The sequence below is a fragment of the Gobio gobio genome (assembly GCF_949357685.1).
Source record: "Gobio gobio genome assembly, chromosome: 18".
Classification (NCBI taxonomy): domain Eukaryota; kingdom Metazoa; phylum Chordata; class Actinopteri; order Cypriniformes; family Gobionidae; genus Gobio; species Gobio gobio.
This window is the reverse complement of record NC_137111.1, coordinates 16,501,198-16,521,070: the sequence shown is the minus strand read 5'-3', so window position 1 is coordinate 16,521,070 and position 19,873 is coordinate 16,501,198. Positions and strand designations below refer to the sequence as shown.

Genomic DNA, 19,873 nt, shown 5'->3' with positions numbered 1-19,873 from the left:
TTTGAAAAAAGTGACACATCCTTCCTCCCATACAGTGCTGGAAGGAAACGGGCTTGTGCTGTGGTTAATAATGGCATCTCGTCTGCCTATGATTAAGTGAACCCAGAGGAAATGATTGCTAAACAGACAAACAGCTAATATTAACGCGACTAAAAGGTAAGTGTCTGTCTGGATAGTGGTTCCTTGCACTGCATACATTGCTGGGACTCTGATACTCACCTGTGTGAGACCCATGAATTTGTTGATGTTCTCTGATAAGAAGACCATGTCTCCGTCTGATGTTACCACGGTAATGAAGCCGCCCAGTGACTTCAGATACCAACTGTCCATCAGTCTGTCTACATCTGTCGTCTCTGTGGCAGCAGCACAGCCTGCAACACGGCACAAACAGGAGAGTTTTAAAATGCATGTGTGCATGTGAGTGTGTGCACACTCGCTAGTCTTGCTCTGGCTCTTAAATCCCTGGCTGACATCCAAAATAAACAACAGCAACTTCATCCTGCTACTCTGAACCCTCCCAACAACACTGACCTCCCTTCTGTCACTGCCCTCAGCTCCACACACACACGCTACAAATACCCACATATACGGACACACAAACACCCACATGACCTGCTGTTTAATGGCACTAAATTTGTGCGTTTCAATTTAAGGAGGAAAACTCCAGCTGTTACCCTGTATGTGGAAAACCCACATCTGTGAGAAATATATGAGAAGGGGTTACAAAATCAAAGCCAATATTGGTGTTTATGCTACACCGAAGATCACCCGCACTTTTGGAAAAACAGAAACTTATACAGGGCATTGCAAATTGCATACTCTAATAAATGCACATTCGATTTCTGATGAAATTTTGTATAAATAATACAGTGGGGTCCAAAAGAAAATATTACTTTTTTTTTTGGAGTGATATCAAAGAAAGAACTGCATTGCATTGTCTAATAGACCCCACTGTATATACTATAAATAATAATTTATGACTGCTTGTTAAAAGAAAAAAAGGTGATAATTTGGCAAAACATAAATTCCCACCCGGTTGGTAATACCACCACTGAAATGTGGACATTGTGCCAGACTTTGGTTTGCCAGTACTGCAGTAGATCTGGCAGAGCTTCAGGAGGGAGGTGGAGTGGACAAGGACATGGAGAACAGAGCGGCTCCACACTGGGGGGTCGGAAGCCTGTGATTGCTCCAGTGTGCTTCCTCCTGATAAGAAACTTTCTCAAGGCCCATTGAGAGCCCAGGGCTGGATTTGGGCCGAGCCTGGAGACCGTGGCCCCAGGAGAATTAGAGTTACTTCTTTGAAGGGGTTCTTGCCTTGCGGCTTTCATTCTGAGATAAATCAAAACTGCACCCAAAATTGGGGTTTCAGAAATTGATCATCTGGAAGAGAAGAGAAGTCAACTAATCTGAATGCATCTTTTGCTGAAAGACATGCATCTGCAAGGGCAAATGATGAGCTCCGCTGTAGAAATATTGATTATTGATATCTCAAGATCATGCAGAACATCTGGAAACACTTTAGTCCACCAAGATTACAAGATGTTTTGCTTTACATAATATGGAGCTAAAAGGTACAGCTAAAACAAACACAAAGGACCAAACGACACAAAATGCCAAACAAGACAAATCAAAAAGACACAAAAATAAAACACGAAAACCAAACCAAAACACCAAATGACACACAACAAGACAAAACCTTCTAGAAATTTGTCTTGACAAATCTACAGACCTTTTATCTCTGAACTTTGAACAAAACAAACTGGAGGAAATTGCATCTTAAAGCCTCTTACTGATATAATGCAACAACAAATCACCCCTACATACCTTTCAGCCAAAAATGACATCAAATCCAAAATTATATGATGATTTGTTGTGACACTAGGCCTCTTTGAGACCGCAAAGAATCATAATCACAGTAGTAGAGGCGAGTCATTGATTTCAATGAGATTATATCATCCTCATCAACCATTATTTCAGAACATATTTTTGTTGGAGCCGCCCATGGGTGAAAAGAGCGAACACAGATAATATCACTGTGGATCTTATGTAAAAAAGGTGTTTCCCATGCACCCTCAGCATGGGTAGGGTGATGGCAGGAGGAGGGGATGGATGGATGTTCGGCGCCAGGGTTGGCCAGTGTTTTGGCTGGCCTGAGAAGGAGAGCGCCAGCTTTAAAGAAAGCGCCAATCATGCTTCCAGCACAGAACTCGCAGACCTGCTGATAACACTATCTGATGTACCATCTCTTACTGACAGGGCTGCTTTTCAATGTCTTTTCCCCCTCCCTCCCTCCTTCCCTCTTTCCATTTCTGCATGTAGCATGAACCTGAACATTTGACTGTCGAGTCACTTCAAGTCCAACAGTGCAAAGTCTTTCAGCTACTCCAAACTGAGGGAATCAAACCGATTCTGCGTTCTAATTGCATACTAATTGTGTTCCCTGTCCTTTTAGTGTCTGGGCAAACACAGAACGGAATGTCGAATGCAGGAGCTCCTTTGTCCAGCTTCCGGAGATTCTAATTTTATAATCAAGAGACACAAACAATACGAACACACTCACATCCTCTAGCCATACCTTCTTTAGACAAAGAAACTTTCAAAAGACCTTGGGATGTATAAACGTTGCGTCAGCACCAAGGCATTGAAATGTGCGTACGCAATTTTCCATGCTCAAAAAACTTAAAATAAGCTGTGCGTACGCATTCTTTTACTGGAGTGAGTGAAGTAATGAAGTAAACAGAATGAGTTTAAACTCGGTATTCATTCATTTTGATATACACACTTAAATGAAATATTCCACTTTTAATAATGGAGTTAAGCACTCAAATTACCTAAAGTCCTCATCCATAAATTAAACAAAAATTATATTAATTTAGATGCTTTTGAATTTGAACCCTTTTCCTGTGGCATGCTACGTTTTAATGTTTAAATGACAGCGAAGAGTGCTAGGCACATGATAATTCCTCTTTAAACTACATTGCCGAACTCATGTTCTGAGAAAAGTTTTCCTGCTAGAAATCAATGATGCAAACTTTCATTCGGTGGTAGAACAGTCCATTGGCCGGTTTGAAAAGGTCTGATGACCACAAGTAAACAGTCAGTAATACAACATGAACAAAGAAACTAATTAAAAAAGAAAACAGACAAATAAATTGAACAGAACAAAAAAACATTGATTAGTGTTAACATTTTTCCGGAAGATACTAACAGTGGAATTCAGATAAGTAATAGCCTATAACAAAAATGTATTAATCAAATAACACTGCATTTTCTTACTGTATAATTAAATATTGATTAAGCTACTTAATTTATTCAGTCATGATTAGTGAATGATTTTCCTTTGTCTTTTGTTGTTTGATTATCAGCAGGATTATTAGGCTGCTGTCACATTAAGACCGAATGCACGGATGCAATACACGCGTTTTCTTTCGTAAGGGTGTATGTTCACTTAAGACAAAACCGACTGCGTTTACGAGAATACCACTTTGCAAGCTCTGTTTGTAGGCTATTTGACTTTGCATATCGGAGTCTGTGTCGGTGCACAGAAAGTCGCCTGGGGAACAGTGTCTCTTTTGCAGCTTAATGTGCTTTTAATAACACGGTTTAATACCAAGCAAGTCCTCAGGTTTAGCAACAGTAGACTGCATTTTACAACACTCACTTCCTTTGGCTGATTTGGATGTTTGAAAAGTTCAGGCTTTTAGGGAGGAATGAAAGCGCACCTTACCACCTAACCGCTGTGAAGGAAAGAAAGGTGCGCAAGACGAAATGAGGCTGCGGAACACAAATAATTGTTCTTGTTTTCATAATTGTTGGAAGCCATAAAAAAAAAAATATTACGATTAATAGCACAGCCCTAATTTACACTGCAAAAAAAAAAAAATAAATAAATAAATAAAATAAATATAATATATATATATATATATATATATATATATATATAATTATTATTATTATTATTATTATTATTATTATTATTATTATTATTATTATAATTAATAATATATTATAATTAATTAAAATAAAAAATATTATAAATATAATATATAATGAAAAAAAAATAAAGCCTATCTGTTTCCATTTAAAATATACTGTATAAACATCGTAAAACATACATTTAACTTAGAAGGACAAAATTGCATACATTTGATTTGTTTAAAATAAAAAATAAATACTATTTGGCCATGAACTCTTCTCTGAAAAGAATTTTATACAATTTTGCTTTTACTGATATTTTGATAGCCTATATTTAATTCTAAAACAAGACAAATATACTAAATGATTTTTATCAAAGTAATGTGACTGTACAAATGGCATGTCTTGCACCGTTAAACAGTTTCCACTTGAATGTGAATGTGCATAGTAAATGAAGACATAGTAAGACATGCATAGTAAAACTAGGCATTGTAAGCTCCATATACGGTTATTTCGGTGAGAAGACTGGATGAAGATGCATGCATGCACAATCTTCCACTGACTGTGTTTATAAAGGGAATTGTGCACAGGTTCTGGCATACTGGTGCACTTTTATGATGCAATCAACGTAAAGTTTTATACATGAGGCACCTGAAGCAGAGTAGTGTTTTGGCTTTTAACGAAGTAGTTCAGCCAAAAATTAAGAGTGTAGGCTTGTTCGACTTCATGCAGCGATGCACAGACCGATCGGCGGCTAACTTGAAGCAGTGCATGCTGGTTATAAATGTTGTCCAAATTGAGGCAGCATCGACGCCACATGACTGTGACGTATGTCAACAAAGTGGCGTGAGAACAGCCGGCTGGTGCATTCTGCGCAGCTTCTCCAGAGTGGACAAAGCTGTTCCACGATTCACCAGCGATCACCTGTGTTTCGTGTTTATTCTAAAACCTTCAGTTCCACTAATGCTCACAATTTTTTCATAACGGTAAAACCTCTTTTCATGTAGTCGCAATGTTATATTGTCATGTTTATTAAAATTAAACTTTGACCTCAATTCATTGATAGTGTAGGCTTATACAGTCATGGCCAAAAGTGTTGGCACCCTTGGTAAATATGATCAAAGATGGTTGTAAAAATAAATATGCATTGTTTATCCTTTTGATCTTTCATTCAAAAAATTAGCAAAAACCTAACCTTTCATTGAAGTAAAAGAATTGAAAGTGTGGGGGAACTCACATTACAAAATAAATGTTTATCTCCAAAACACGTTGGCCACAATTATTGGCACCCCTAGAATTGTTTATGAGTAAAATATCTCTGAAGTATATTCCCATTAATATTGTTACTAGGAACATGAAATTGTCTAGCTATGACGTCTTGTTTCACAGGAGTATAAATATGAGGAAACACAAAGGCCAAATTCCCTTCAAGATTAGTTCAAGATTAGTTTTAGATTCAGTAGTAGATTCATCTCAGTCTTGGGGTCAGAAAGCCTTAAAAAAAAAAAAAACCTTCATCACCACATGTTGTTTGGGAGAGATTCAAGAAAAATCCTCCTTGCTCATCCAAAAACAAATTTCAGCATTTTCCATTGTCAGACACGACTGGAAATTAAAACGGGACCTGGTTCTGTGGTCAGATGAAACTATAAAAAGAGCTTTTTAGCAGCAAACACACCAGAGGGGTTTGGTGCAAACAGGGATAAAAAGTACCCCGTGTCCACGGTTAAAAATACAGCTGGATCTTTAATGTTGTGGGACTATTTTTTTGCTGGAGGTCCTGGACATCTTGTTCAGATACATGGTTTCATGGATTCTAGCAAATACCAACAGATAAAAAAATCAAAACCTGACGGCATTTGCTAGAAATCTTATAATGGTCCATGGTTGAATCTTCGCTCAGGACAATGATCCAAAACAAACATCAAAAGGTTAGGTTTTTGCGAATTTTTTGAATGATAGATCAAAAGGATAAACAATGCAGATTTATTTTTACAGCCATCTTTGATCATATTTACCAGGGGTGCCAACACTTTTGGCCATGACTGTATGTTGAACTTTATTCTTCTACAAACAGATGCTGTATTAAGCAGTGCATAACGTATTGAATGAAAAGGTCTCTGAAACATCTGTGTATTTGACAAATATTGCATTCATTTCACTTCAGCAGTGATAAAGTATGCAAACACAGCGCGAGCATCACTACAGGAAGCAGAAAGTGTCCGACTTCATGTCTCCGTTTGCAGCACCTCCCAGCCTGTACGCGGCTACATCCAGCCGCAGCCGATGTCATCAAATACTCACTCATGTTTTTTTTCTTTCTTCAAACCCCTATGATTTTCTTTCTTCTGTGTGACACAAAAGGAGATATTTTGCAGAATGAGATTTGAACGCTATGATGGAGTGAAATATTTTCAGCAAATAAATTCAGAATTAAATGTCAGTCGGTTTCTCACACAAAGCTTTCAGAAGACTTGGCGAACAGTGTACAATTAGTATGGACAACTTTTATGACGACCGTTAAAGTGCTTTTTAGAGTCTGAATCAGAATCCAGGACAAAAGGAGCATTGTCAAAAATTATGCTGAACTTCTCATTTTGCATTCCATGGAAGAAAGAAAGAAAGTCATACTTGTTTTGAACGACATTTTGAGTGGACTATCCCTTTAAAAATCACACTCATATCTCTTGAAGCTTACCGTACCCATTATTAAATATACTCTGTAGGTTTTCATTAAATTGTTGTATTCATCGCATACACTCTCTGATTTATAAGATTAGCACCTACATTTAAAGATAATTAACCCAGACAGAGTTACAGCAGGTCCAATATTCACTAACACAATTATATCCTTACATAAAGCACCTCCTCATTTGTATAATACAACAGTAACCTTAATTCAGACTGACATGACCAAAACATTTCCTCATATTACTGCAGTGCTAAAGATTGTGAACCTAGATAAAAGATCAAACTAAAGGTTTAGAATTTGATTATCAGAGTGTGTATCTGCAAAGCGGCAGCTCCTTTGCCATGACATCTTGGATGTTGCGCTAACAGGTCACCCATTTGATAACCTTTATTTATCAAATTGCAAATATAACTGCACTAAAATGCACCAGTCACTAGCTGTTTGTTGATCCTGGAACAATATTCCTGTCCGAAAATGTAATCCCAACCATATCCCTAAACCTAATGTACCCATAAGTTAACCCTAAAATCAGAGGGAAATGGTGTAAAAGCACCCAACTCTGGTTGTAAGCCGAAACTTGACAAACTGTAAACTTGTCCCTCAAATCTGATTGGTTGATTGGAATGTTGTTCCAGGATCAACAAAGGTGTACAGAAATTGTATGCGCTTAATTGCTTAATTGAGGTGGAACATATTTGGATCCAAGACAACGTGCATAAACTACAATGGAAACATTTACAGAATAAATCCCTCGATGCGCAACTAAAAAAACTCAAGTGACTTTGCCTCAACAGTGGATGTGATTGGATAACTGGACTAACCAGCAGACCCATTTTAATGCACAGCATCTCAAATATTGGTTTGATCATTCTGAAATGCCTGAGCCAAAGTCTGTCATCCAAATTATTTTGTATAATAAATGAATGACCACAAGAAGCGTTCCCAAAATCCCACGATTGCATTCCAAAATACCAGCATCTGAACGCAAGATAACATTGTTTATTGTGTTTCGCCTGCGTGCTCTGAGACATTTATCAAACTTCCCTGATTGCAGCAACATCCATTTTTCATTACAGATATTTTGTGCCAATTTCCCAGGAAGTGACAATTTTGTTCTCTTGAACACATTGGATAGAAGTAATGCTTTAATAATGTTTGTCTTAACAAAATGAAGTGCTTTAAAACTAAAATCAAAAGTTTTTTTTAATGTCAAATCAATGTTGTGATGTCAACTTTTGATAGGTAGCATATTATGATTACATATTAGATGATTAAATACAATATCTTTATCCAGTCCAGTCACATGTGTGCTTTTGGATATGTGTACCTGATGTGAGGAGTTTGCGTGTCCGCAGGAAGCTGATGGCCAGTCTCATGATGGAGGCTTTATCCAGGTGCGAGCTGATGCTGTGTGGGAGGGGCAGCTGGTGGGCAAGTTCGTAGAACACTTCCGTCTCCTTACTGCGCCTGCAGCGCGCCGCATCACGAGATTTCTCCTTTCGCCGCTCTGAGCTGCACCTACAATATGGAACAATATGAAAATGTGATAAAAATATATTTTCATTGGTAAATTGAATAAATTCTAAATAAATGTTTTGTTATAGAAACCCAAATTTTTCTCCCTGAAATGCTATATTGTTTGGAAGCTTGTTTCTGCCTCAGAATAACAAATTTTTCTCCTTGCAATTGCAAGTTAACATCTCAACTTTTTCAGAATTGCGTGATAAACTTGGATTTGCTAGCTATAAAGCCTGAATTGCAATATAAATTCACAATTCTGACTTTTGCTCTCAGAATTGCGAGTTTATATCTCACAACTCTGAAGTATTTGCATATTATGCAACATTTTATCTTGCAATTTTTAGATTCTTTTTCAGAATTGCAATAAATAAACTCAGTTGTGAGATATAAACTCGCAATTCTGAGAGCAAAAGTCAGAATTGTGAATTTATATTGCAATTCAGGCTTTATAGCTAGCAAATGCAAGTTTATCACGCAATTCTAAAAAAAAAAAAAAAAAAAAGTAAAAATTGCAAGATAAAATGTTGCAAAATATGCAAATACTTCAAACTTTTACTCGTGTTTCTCCCTTAAATATGGTCAATGCCCTGATCTGGACGTAATTAGCTATGGATGAACCTCAATTGCTTTTCAGCTGACCTTGACATTGACAAGTTTTGTGACATTCACCCTGATATATACCTCTATATTCTCCATGTTAAGTGCACACTGTATATAAACACAGAAATGCTCAACCGACTTATTTATCTGTGTATTTAAGAGAATAACAGTCTCTTTGTGCCCTTGGCAGTCTTTCTTATTCAACTCATGTCACTCTTGCAGAATCAGACATCAGGCCCAAAAACTGTGCCAGTGGAGAAAGAGCCAGTGTCCGGCAGGTGCGAATGAATCCACACACACAAACACTGGTTTTTAATGGTTTATGGGAACTTTCCATTGACATAATGATTTGTATACTGTACAAACTGTATATTCTATCCCATAACCCTAAACCTACCCATAAACTTCCCAACCCCAAAAAAACATAATTCTGTTAATTCATGATTTATAAGCGCTTTTCCTCATGGGGACCAAAAAATGTCCCCACAAGGACCTGAATCACACACCCTTTCAGAAATGAACTTCACCTTTAATCAAATCAGTTCTTTTGATCAACATAAAGAATAGAATAAAATGAAAACTTGCTGGATTAGTGGTGAATAAACTTACAGGCTACAGCCCAAACATAAACTGTATAACAGAATAAATCAGTAATAAATGACACCGCAAAAGGAACTCTTTTCTACTGCTTTATTTATTCTAGCACAAACTGTCAGGAGCGGATGGGTCAATGCCAGATCTCAAGTGGGACATGCATTCCTGGCTAGTTCAAGTGCTTAAGGGAATGATCACTTATAGCTACATCCTGGATTTAATAAACAAAAATATTGTCCCAAATTAGAACACATTTGTTCCATGACATTATTTACAGGAACTAGAATTTATTTCACATTTATCTTGTTGAATGTTGACAACTCTCTGATAACATATTACAAATCAATAATTCATTCATCCATCCATCCAACCAAGACTGGTGGCATTTATTTCTATGACTTGATAAATAAATATAAAGATGGTTATAGGTTACCAGAGATATGTGAAAATAAAAGCCTAAATAAGAAGGTCCAAATCATTACTTTCCACAACGATAGTGCTGTAATAAATAAATAGAGAAAATTATTATTAAAGAAAATTATTAAATATAATAAGTGAAAAGTTCCACCTTCTCATTGATTGTTACATTAATCATTTTTATAATTTTCAGTTAAAGAGACACAAAAAAAGCTCAGAATGATAAGCAAGTGCTAGTAATACACTTGGAGTGCCTTGAGCTGTGGTTTGTGGGTCACTTCAGAGGGCGAGATATTACCACCAGCACTGAGTGATATTATAATTCACTGTAACTGTGGCATACCACAACCCCTATGTGCAAGCAAGATAAATGCAGATATACCAAAACCCACATTGTAAAAGATTTCGATTTTATTAATCTTTTATTAATCTTTGTTAATGAACAAATAAACATCAGTCAGTCATTCTCAATGAACTACGATATTTTCTTACAGGCCATTTATTATGTACGACTTGCTAATGCTGGGTTTTGACCCACTTTTCCCAATTCTGGCATATACACTACATTGCCAAAAGTTTTGGGACATCTGCCTTTACATGCACATGAACAGAGTGATTTTTACATCGTCTTGAAGCAAAAATTCGAGCCTACGTGATCCAGCTTTCAAAAGCCTTGTGAACAAATATTCATTATGGTTTTATAGCCTTATAACAGTGACTATTTTTCTCTTTCTTTCCACGAACCACGCATAAACGCCATTTTCTCAAAACTACAAACTTTTACACACATGCTGCATGCTCACATATTATTGTAGCAGTGTTTGTGCTGAATACAGAGTAATCAGACTTTAGCCATGAAAAATGTTACACGTAACAGAAATAAGCACAAATGTCAGAGCATGTCAAAACACCTCCAGGGCCAAGAAAACAACTCCGGGTTCAAAGGGTTAATGATATACCATTCTTAATCCGAGAGGGTTTAATATGGAATTGGCCCACCCTTTGCAGATATAACAGCTTCAACTCTTATGGGAAGGCTTTCCACAGGGTTTAGGAGTGTGTTTATGGGAATTTTTGACCATTCTTCTAGAAGTGCATTTGTGAGATCAGGCACTGATGTTGGACGAGAAGGCCTGGCTCGCAAAGGTGTTCTATCGGGTTGAGGTCAAGACTCTGTGCAGGCCAGTCAAGTTCCTCCACACCAAACTCGCTCATCCATGGCTTTATGGAACTTGTTTTGTGCACTGGTGCACAGTCATGTTGGATCAGGAAGGGGCCATCCCCAAACTGTTCCCACAAAGGTGGGAACATGAATTTGTCCAAAATGTCTTGGTATTCTGAAGCATTTAGAGTTCCCTTCACTTTCTAACCCCTGAAAAACAACCTTGTTTATACTTGGCACAATGCAGTCAGACAAGTACCGTTCTCCTGGTACCGCCAAACCCAGGCTCATCCATTGGATTGCCAGACAGAGAAGCGTGATTCGTCACTCCAGAGAACACGTCTCCACTGCTCTAGAGTCCAGTGGCGGCATGCTTTACACCACTGCATCCAACGCTTTGCATTTCATTTGGTGGTGTAAGGCTTGGCTGCAGCTGCTCGGCCATGGAAACACATTCCATGAAGCTCTCTACACACTGTTCTTAAGCTAATCTGAAGGCCACACAAGGTTTGGTTGTCTGGAGCTATTAACAGAAATTTGGTGACTTCTGAGCACTGTGTGCCTCAGCATGCGCTGACCCCGCTCTGTGATTTTAAGTGGCCTACCACTACGTGGCTGAGTTGCTTGTTCCCAGTTACTTCCACTTTGTTATAATACCACTAACAGTTGACCATGGAATATTTAGTAGTGAGGAAATTTCACGAATGGACTTATTACACAGGTGGGAACCTATCACGGTACCACACTTGAATTCACTGAGCTCCTGAGAGCGACCCATTCTCTCACAAATGTTTGTAGAAGCAGCCTGCATGCCTAGGTGCTTGATTTTATACACCTTTGGCCATGGAAGGGATTGTAACACCTGAATTAAGTGATTTAGAGGAGTGTCCCAATACTCTTGGCAATATAGTGTAGATTCAATAAGGTTCTGGAAACTTCCCTCAGAGATTTTGGTCCATATTGACATGATAGCATCACGCAGTTGCTGCAGATTTGTCAGTTACACATCCATGATGTGAATCTCCCATTCCATCACATCCCAAAGGTAATCTATTGGATTGATATCTGGTGACTGTGGAGAGTATAGTGAACTCTGTCATGTTAAAAAAAAAATCAGTTTCAGATGATTTGAGCTTTGTGACATGCCGCACTTTCCTGTTGGAAGTAACCATCAGAAGATGGGTATACTGTAGTCAGAAAAGGATGGACATGGTGAGCAACAATACTCAGGTAGGCTGTGGTGTATCAAAGACTCAATTGATACTAAGGGGCCCAAAGTGTGCCAAGAAAATAACCCACACACACCATCAAAAACCAGCAGCAGCAGCCTGAACCCTTAACACAATGCAGGATGAATCCATGCGTTAATGTTGTTGGACAGAGCTGATGTGCATGCACCACACACACACACAAAATAGCTGTTGTCATAACAGTCAGTGCATCATAGGAACGGACACAGGTTCAGGTACGGGAACAGGAAATTCTCTCTCGGGGACAGGCGTGTGGAGGCGGCCATCTGGGCTGAAGGCTCTGGCGTTGCAGCAGCCATCTTGGCAGAGGGCTCTGGACTGGCGGCCATCTTGTCTGAAGACACAGGCTGGGCGGCCATCTTGTCCGAAGACACAGGCTCGCAAAAATGTTTGGGGGTAACATCCTCCTCTACTTCCCCAACTGTGTAGGAGGAACCAGACAATAATAAGGAACCAGTCTATAAACTGTTCTAAAGTCAGGTCATTTTGACCTTGTGGCTAGAATGATATTCTGGGTTAATTTAATAGCATAAAAACGTAAAAGTCCTTAAAAACGGTATCCTTCCAATTTACCCGAGAAGCCAGAGTACAAAACTGATCGGTATAATTTTCAATGGTACAGGTACCTTGAAGAAGGAGTAGGATTTATTCTGCTGGATACATATTTGACAAAGTCTTCTGTAACGAACTGCTCTGAGACACGAAGGCTGAGGATCCAAACACAGCTTTATTAAAGGGTAATCCTAGCCTGACAAGCCAGACCCACATCAAGATGTTGGGTCTGGAAACTCACCATTGACAGGGCTCAATCCGAGGGGCGGGATAAACGGTTGTCTTTCCATACCAACCATAGCAAAGAAGAAGGTGAAATCGAGCTAAAATTAGTTGATAGACTTTCGCCGTATCCGGTCGGCAAAACTTTGAACATATCTTCTTTACTTAAGAATGACTTCAGTGCCGTTCTTTTCTCAAATTAAAAGCTTAATTCCAAGTCTTCCATAGTTGCGGCCAAAGCCGATTCAAAAGACCGCTGTTCGCCAGCTTCTGTTTACGAGTAGCACCCAGAACCTCCGCAATTCTGCCGTGACGTGCCATCATTATGTTAAGCCCGCCCACCGACTCTACACACGCTGTGATTGGCCTGACCAGAGTTTGGTTTTTCCAGCTCTCAGGTCTACCGAGAGTTGCTAGACTACACTCGCGGCAAAATAAATTTTCTGCCACTAGGGTGCGTCTAGATTTCTAGGCTAGGGTAATCCACAATCATAGTTAAAAAAAAAAAAAAAAAACGAAAAAAAAGGCAAAAAGGTCATACACAGGCAAGCAGTCCAAACAGGCAAACGGGTAATCCATGGAATCAAGTAATCCAAATCCAAACCCAAGAGACAAGAAACCAGGGAAAACGCTCAGAAATGCAGTAATACAACAAACAAGACTTTGCAATGAATTAATGAGATAACCAGGTTTATATAGGGTGAGGTTAACAGGGTAATGAGACACAGGTGGATGTAATCATGGATGAGTCTGGGCAGAGAGTTATGGGAAATGTAGTCCTTGATGGAGTGCCAGTCCGGGGTGGAGAGCCCTCTGGTGGCAATCACGGGCCTCTCACTGGTGAATCGTGACAGTAACAATGTATTGTTTATATCGCCCAAAATGAAAGATTTAGACCGATTTAGTTGACCATCAGACATAGTAAAGGTGCATCAAAAATGCTACACCCAGGTGGTCACACATTTGAGCTTCCATGTTTATTAATTATTATTAAATAAAAAATACATTATTTAAAAAGGCACAATATGTAAAGTTTTTGGATTAAGATATTCAAAAACCACTACAACAATGTTATATGTTTTTTTTGACGCGTGTTAGCCTAGAATTCTAGACGCACCCTTGTGGCAGCAAATCTAATTTGCCGCGAGTGTAGTCTAGCAACTCTCGGTAGACCTGAAAGCTGGAAAACCCAAACTCTGGTCAGGCCAATCACATCGTGTATAGAGTCAGTGGTCGGGCTTACATAATAACGGCACGTCACGGCAGAGTTGACGCGTGTACTTATCCCAAATGTTTAAATCCAGAGAAATAAGCAATTTTAACCAGGACACGGACTGTGTCCGTGCGTCGCCTATCAATGACATCATACCTCATTTTTTTATTTTATTTTGTAGAAACCATAGAAACACCAAAGACGCTTTAAAATATTATGTGTTTTATTAGACAGGTGAGCAACTGTTTGGATACATTCATTGACAGAAAACTAATTGGTATACAGCTCAACACAGTTAGTCTTAATGTTTAAATCTCATCGTTTAAATCTAATTTTCTTGATTTACCGCAATTACCATGTTTTACCATGCCTAATATCGATCTAGTTTACTGCAACGTGTCTCATAGTAGCCGCCGAGCAAACACAAAGTAGCATTATAACATAACTTTCAACACACTCAAATGTATCTAATATGATAAAACAGCGCTGCGTTCTCCTACATACACATGATCGGAAAAAGTGAAAGCGGTCGCCTGAGGCAAAATAAATGCCAAGGAGCGTACGCCTTTGTTTAGAATAAGCGACCTCTAGCTTTAATTTGTGGATTTAATAAAAGAAAATATTAAACTTCATAAAATATTTGTATGAACATTCATAATGGTTTATCATATTCTTATGAATGCTATAAATAATAAATCATGGTGCATTATGGTCTCTGAAAAAAAACAAGACCTCTCTGGTCTGACATCTTGGTCTACGTTAGGTAACAAGTGATGCAGTCAAAATTGCTCTTCATAATATAGCAGAAACAATACTCCTGTCTATTCTTCCTCTTGTCCTATTAAGAAGAAAATAAATAGGAACTGGGCTGGTTTCCATGGAGACCGTGTTGAGGAGGTTGACGTCCACTTTTCCTGTCCTGCATCCATTAAGATTGCAGAGGGCAAATGCGCAAATACTGTATGATGCAAAGGCCAATAATTGTTTCAATGACCAAAGACTTGTTTTAGAAAGGTCTCTTTAAACTACCATACAAGCTAAGATGATCCAAGTGGTCACGTTGTACCATTCAACACCTGTACAAAGATGCAGATAGCACAAGCGAAAAGTAAATCAATTAATACATCACACCCAGAGCTGAGGCAGGGTCACAGTCTCATCTCTTGAAAAGTCACTTTTTCCAGCTATACAGCTCTGTCCGTACTTCAGACCTGAATATAATGATCCAGTCTACTTTATTGTTAGTGAACAGACCCAGAGGACACTGCAGGACATTAAACAATAGACATCTAATGCTCACTCAGGGCATGAAACCATCTAGTGAACCCACTGAACCGTTTGCAGCAGATGCGGATGTCTACAGACTACCACATGACCACCAACAATGGAAAATTCAGGCAGTGACCTGAAGAATAGCTATCATCAAAGCTTCTGTCACACCCAATGTTACATGCAAACCATAACTGACCGAAAATCTTCCAATCTCATTCTACAGCTGCTACAGTTTCTAGTATCATCCGTGGTTCTCAATAGGATGATTTGAGGGTGTTTTTTGCCACTGCAATTTGATTTGCTGATCATTGTATTCTATAATGTCTTTCAGTAAAATCAGGTTGCGATGTATCTGGTTGCCATGATGACAGTAACTTAACCTGCTCACTACTGGTCAATGTCATCCTTTCAGTGCAAACTAGAAAATCAAGAAACTATTTGAAATAAGGGCACATCTAAAAGCATATTTTCACCTCACAGAAGTAAATCGGACATTGTGGATCACATTCAGACACATTTAAGACAAACTGCAATTTTTTACATAGTATAAGCACCTTATTGTTATGTGGAAGTGCCGGTTATTAATTCAGGTTTTGAATTGAGAACATTTTGTTTCAAATTGACCGATGAAATGTTGGTACAGCAAGTCATCCTACTAAATCTGATAAATGTGTCACATACACATTTCATCAATTTATATTCACATTTATTCACTGAATTTATATTCATGTATAACTTATAAGTGATTTATAAAGCCTGACATGTAAAATGTATACAGTATATATATTCATATTTCACATTAGACAAAAATGTTAGAATATGGATCTCATACTTGAGGAGGAAAAACACCTCAATTTTAATCAAACGCCCAAACAGGGCTAAAATATGTAATTTAGTGCAGTATATTTATATGGTCAAAAAGTAAGATGAAATTATGATAGCTTGTGAAGTAAATCAGTGAGATAACAGTATAGCAGATTACTTGCATACAATAAATATAAATATAATTTGTCACCCTAAATCTCCTTTCTTAGTTTTGTCTTAGAAAGATAAGATATACTAAATGTGTAGCTTTATATGTTCAAATCTCTGTAGTTTTTACTGTGGAGGGCAAAACATATAAGGCAATACAATACATTGATGAATGTACAAATATATGTTCCTTAAAAGCCTAATAAATCATATGTGATACTTTATTTTTAAATCTAGTTACATTAGTATGGATAGTCGCAAGCATAAACTGCTTCAGTCCAGTAAGTGTTCATCTTAAATATTATAAACAATAGAAATACGTTTCTTACATTTACGCTTATAAAAGTCAGAAACAATTAAGCAAAATTCATTACAAATTATAAAAAAATTTAATTAAAATGTAAGCAAATAATTTAGGCAAGACACCCCAGGCCGGGTGAATAGGGTAAAAAAAAAAAAAAAATTCCGGGTTGACTGATTACATTAAGAATGGCAAACATTTTTCATATTTTTGTAAACAAGTTTTCTGAAATGTTATGTTTAAATAGTGCATATTTCATTAGATTTCTAGAACAAAAAAATTGTCCAGAGAAGAACTGGCACCCCGACTGAGCCTGGTTTCTCCCAAGATTTATTTTTCTCCATTTTGCCACCTGATGGAGCTTTGGTTCCTTGCTACTGTCGCCTTTTGCTCAGTTGGGGACACTAAATATCCAAATAAATTGAATTACTAAACTAAATTAAATACATCAACTAAATAACTTATCTGCCCACATTGTCACTGTATGATAATTGAAATGAGCTAGATGACATCACCGAGATATATATATATACACACACACAAACCCCTCTGTAAAATCCTTATAGGAATACAAATGTTAAGTGTGGTGTATGTAAGTGCTGCTGACTCAGTGCAGGAGAAAAAAAAAATACATGTAATTGAAATCTACAGACGCAAATAGAAAAAGTACTATAAAAGATACTTCGAATTGTATTTGATGTTTTCTTTCTACTAGTCTGAGAAAAAAAAGAAAAAAAGAAAACACCCAAAAAAGCAAAATAAATACATTCTACTAATTTAGGAAGTTACAGGGATTATTTTCTATTTGAGATCACTTTGTAACATCACTTGCACCTTTGTACTTAAGCAAACAGTAACACTGGTCCATTTCCAAACCAACGTGAATGCAGCAACAAAATCAAACAAACATCGATCTGTTCAGTGAGACTCAAAGCAGAGTATCAAACACTCAACCGAAGCACACTTTACCAAAAGCCTGTGCTGAAATTCACAAGCTGTTGAACCTTCCAGATCACACTGAGAATTCAAAGTATTTAACACAAGAGCGATAGACGTCAGCCTGTCATGAGGATGTTATCTATTTCAGTTTGACAAATGAGCTATGAGGTTCCTGAAGTCACGCAACTGAAGCTGAAATATGAGCTGCATGCCTACAGATCCTAACAAAGCCACAAATAAATACATTAACAAACCTAACTGAGCTACTGACTTGGAAAATCAGTTTGAACTATGTTTAGCAGGTGGGCCGAACAGGTGGACCAATGGCCTTGCACTCACAGATGTGGTTAATGATAAAACGGTCGCACGGCACGGGAGCAGGCATAAACATAAACACGAAACCTGACTAAGCAGTCTTGACCTATTCAGGCATGCAAACAATGACACGCTACCTTATGACTGGAAGAATGGCCATTGCCTTGCGTGAAATGCACTAAATTAAGTGTTGTCCCCCCGGCTATTCCAGTCCTGTAGTGAGCGGCTCTTTCCTGGAACTCAAAACTGACCTTCCAAAACCTCCTCAGAGAGCTTCAGTGTCACACAAGGCTGGGGAACCTGGGAATTTCATAGCAACATACATAAATGATATCAAAATTGAAAGTGAAAGTCTAGGATTTTTGGAAGTAAACTTTTTTGTTATTTTAAAAAAAGGTTAATGATTTAAAAACAATATGAAATGTATGTACTTTTTAATATAACCACTTAAATTATTACGATTGTAATATAATCTGTAATGAATAGTATCTGTGGTTTTATGGGGCGGCAGTGGCTCAGTGGTACATGTAGGTTGTCTACAAACCTTCTGGTGGTTCAATCCCCGGTTCCACCTGACCAAGTGTCGAGGTGTCCATGAGCAAGACACCTAACCCCAGCTGCTCCCGACGAGCTGGACGGCGCCTTGCATGGCTGACACCGCCATCGGTGTATGAATGAGTGAGGGAATGGGTGAATGTGAGGCAATGTGTAAAGCGCTTTGGATGGCCATGGGTCTGTTAAAAGCGCTATATAAATGTAGTCCATTTACAATTTATATTATTTTATAGAAACCATTACCATTTCAAATAATTGTTTTCTATTTTAAAATGTAATTTACTGCTGTGATGGCAAACATTTCTTATTATTATCAATGTTGAAAATAGTTATATTTTTGTGGAAAATATGATTTTTTTCAGGATTCTTTGATGAATAGAAATTCCAAAACGTTTGATTTTAACATTATACATGTCTTTACTGTCACTTTTGAACAACTAAATTGTTGAATAAAAGTATTAATTCATTTATTAAATAAATGAATAAAATCTTCCTGAACCCAAACTTCATGATTATATCAAATTATATTATATTAAAACATTATATAAATATACAAAATTATTACTTTAAAACATTATATAATATACAGAAGTATTATATTAAAACTATGCACATGTATACTGAATATAACTAAAACATAAATCTATAAGAAAAAAAAAATCAGGATAAAATGTTCCCTCTTCTTTGGAATGATGATTTAACTCCTAAAAACCTAAGAATTTGATGAAAAGATATATAAATAAGTGCCCCACCTAACCAGGGTAAGCTGTAAAACCAGATTAAAGGAACAGCTTTCAAAATAAAAATCACCCTTGCTGCATGAAATCACCTCACCGAGTCTGTGGATGCGGGCGCCTGTTCGGCCTTTTCTCAAAAAAAATTCCTAGAGCATGAGGTAAACAGAGCAAAGGTGCAGTTTTAGGCATGTACAATGAACCTTCATGGTCCACATAAATGTGACCTGAAGCATGATACTGATTCTTTCAACAGCGTATTCTCCCAGCAATGTGTTATACAACCTTCACCTGAACCATATCTTAGTCAGCATCAGCCAATGGAACATACTATTTTGAAACAAGTTGCGATATGCTAATGGTGCTTGAATGAAGCGAGACGTAACTTTAAATGATCCCTACAAAACACATACCTGGCATATGTCTATGCTGCAACTGACATTCAAAAGAAATGATTGTTGCAGCTGGGAAAGAGTAAAGAATTACAGGTTACAAGCACATTTAAATCCTTTAAACTTAAAGGAACATTTAAATGTGCTTGTAAGAAAACAAAAATGTACTGCCTACAAACCACTGTGATGCAATTTACTTTTTTAATTGTTTATTTGTAGCCCCCTTCATTACAGATGAAAGTGCAGAAGACA

At 37.6% G+C, this 19,873-nt stretch overlaps 1 protein-coding gene across 1 annotated transcript in view; it reads right to left on the bottom strand.

The window, feature by feature from the left end:
• Nucleotides 1-19,873, bottom strand: part of epas1b (endothelial PAS domain protein 1b) — a 63,482-nt gene that overhangs the window by 31,652 nt on the left and 11,957 nt on the right. The window contains exons 2-3 of the mRNA XM_079842792.1: nt 7,938-8,128; nt 220-371 (exon numbers count right to left, since the gene is read on the bottom strand). Of these exons, the coding sequence (XP_079698918.1) occupies nt 220-371; nt 7,938-8,128 (343 nt within the window). The remainder of the gene's footprint in view (nt 1-219; nt 372-7,937; nt 8,129-19,873) is intronic.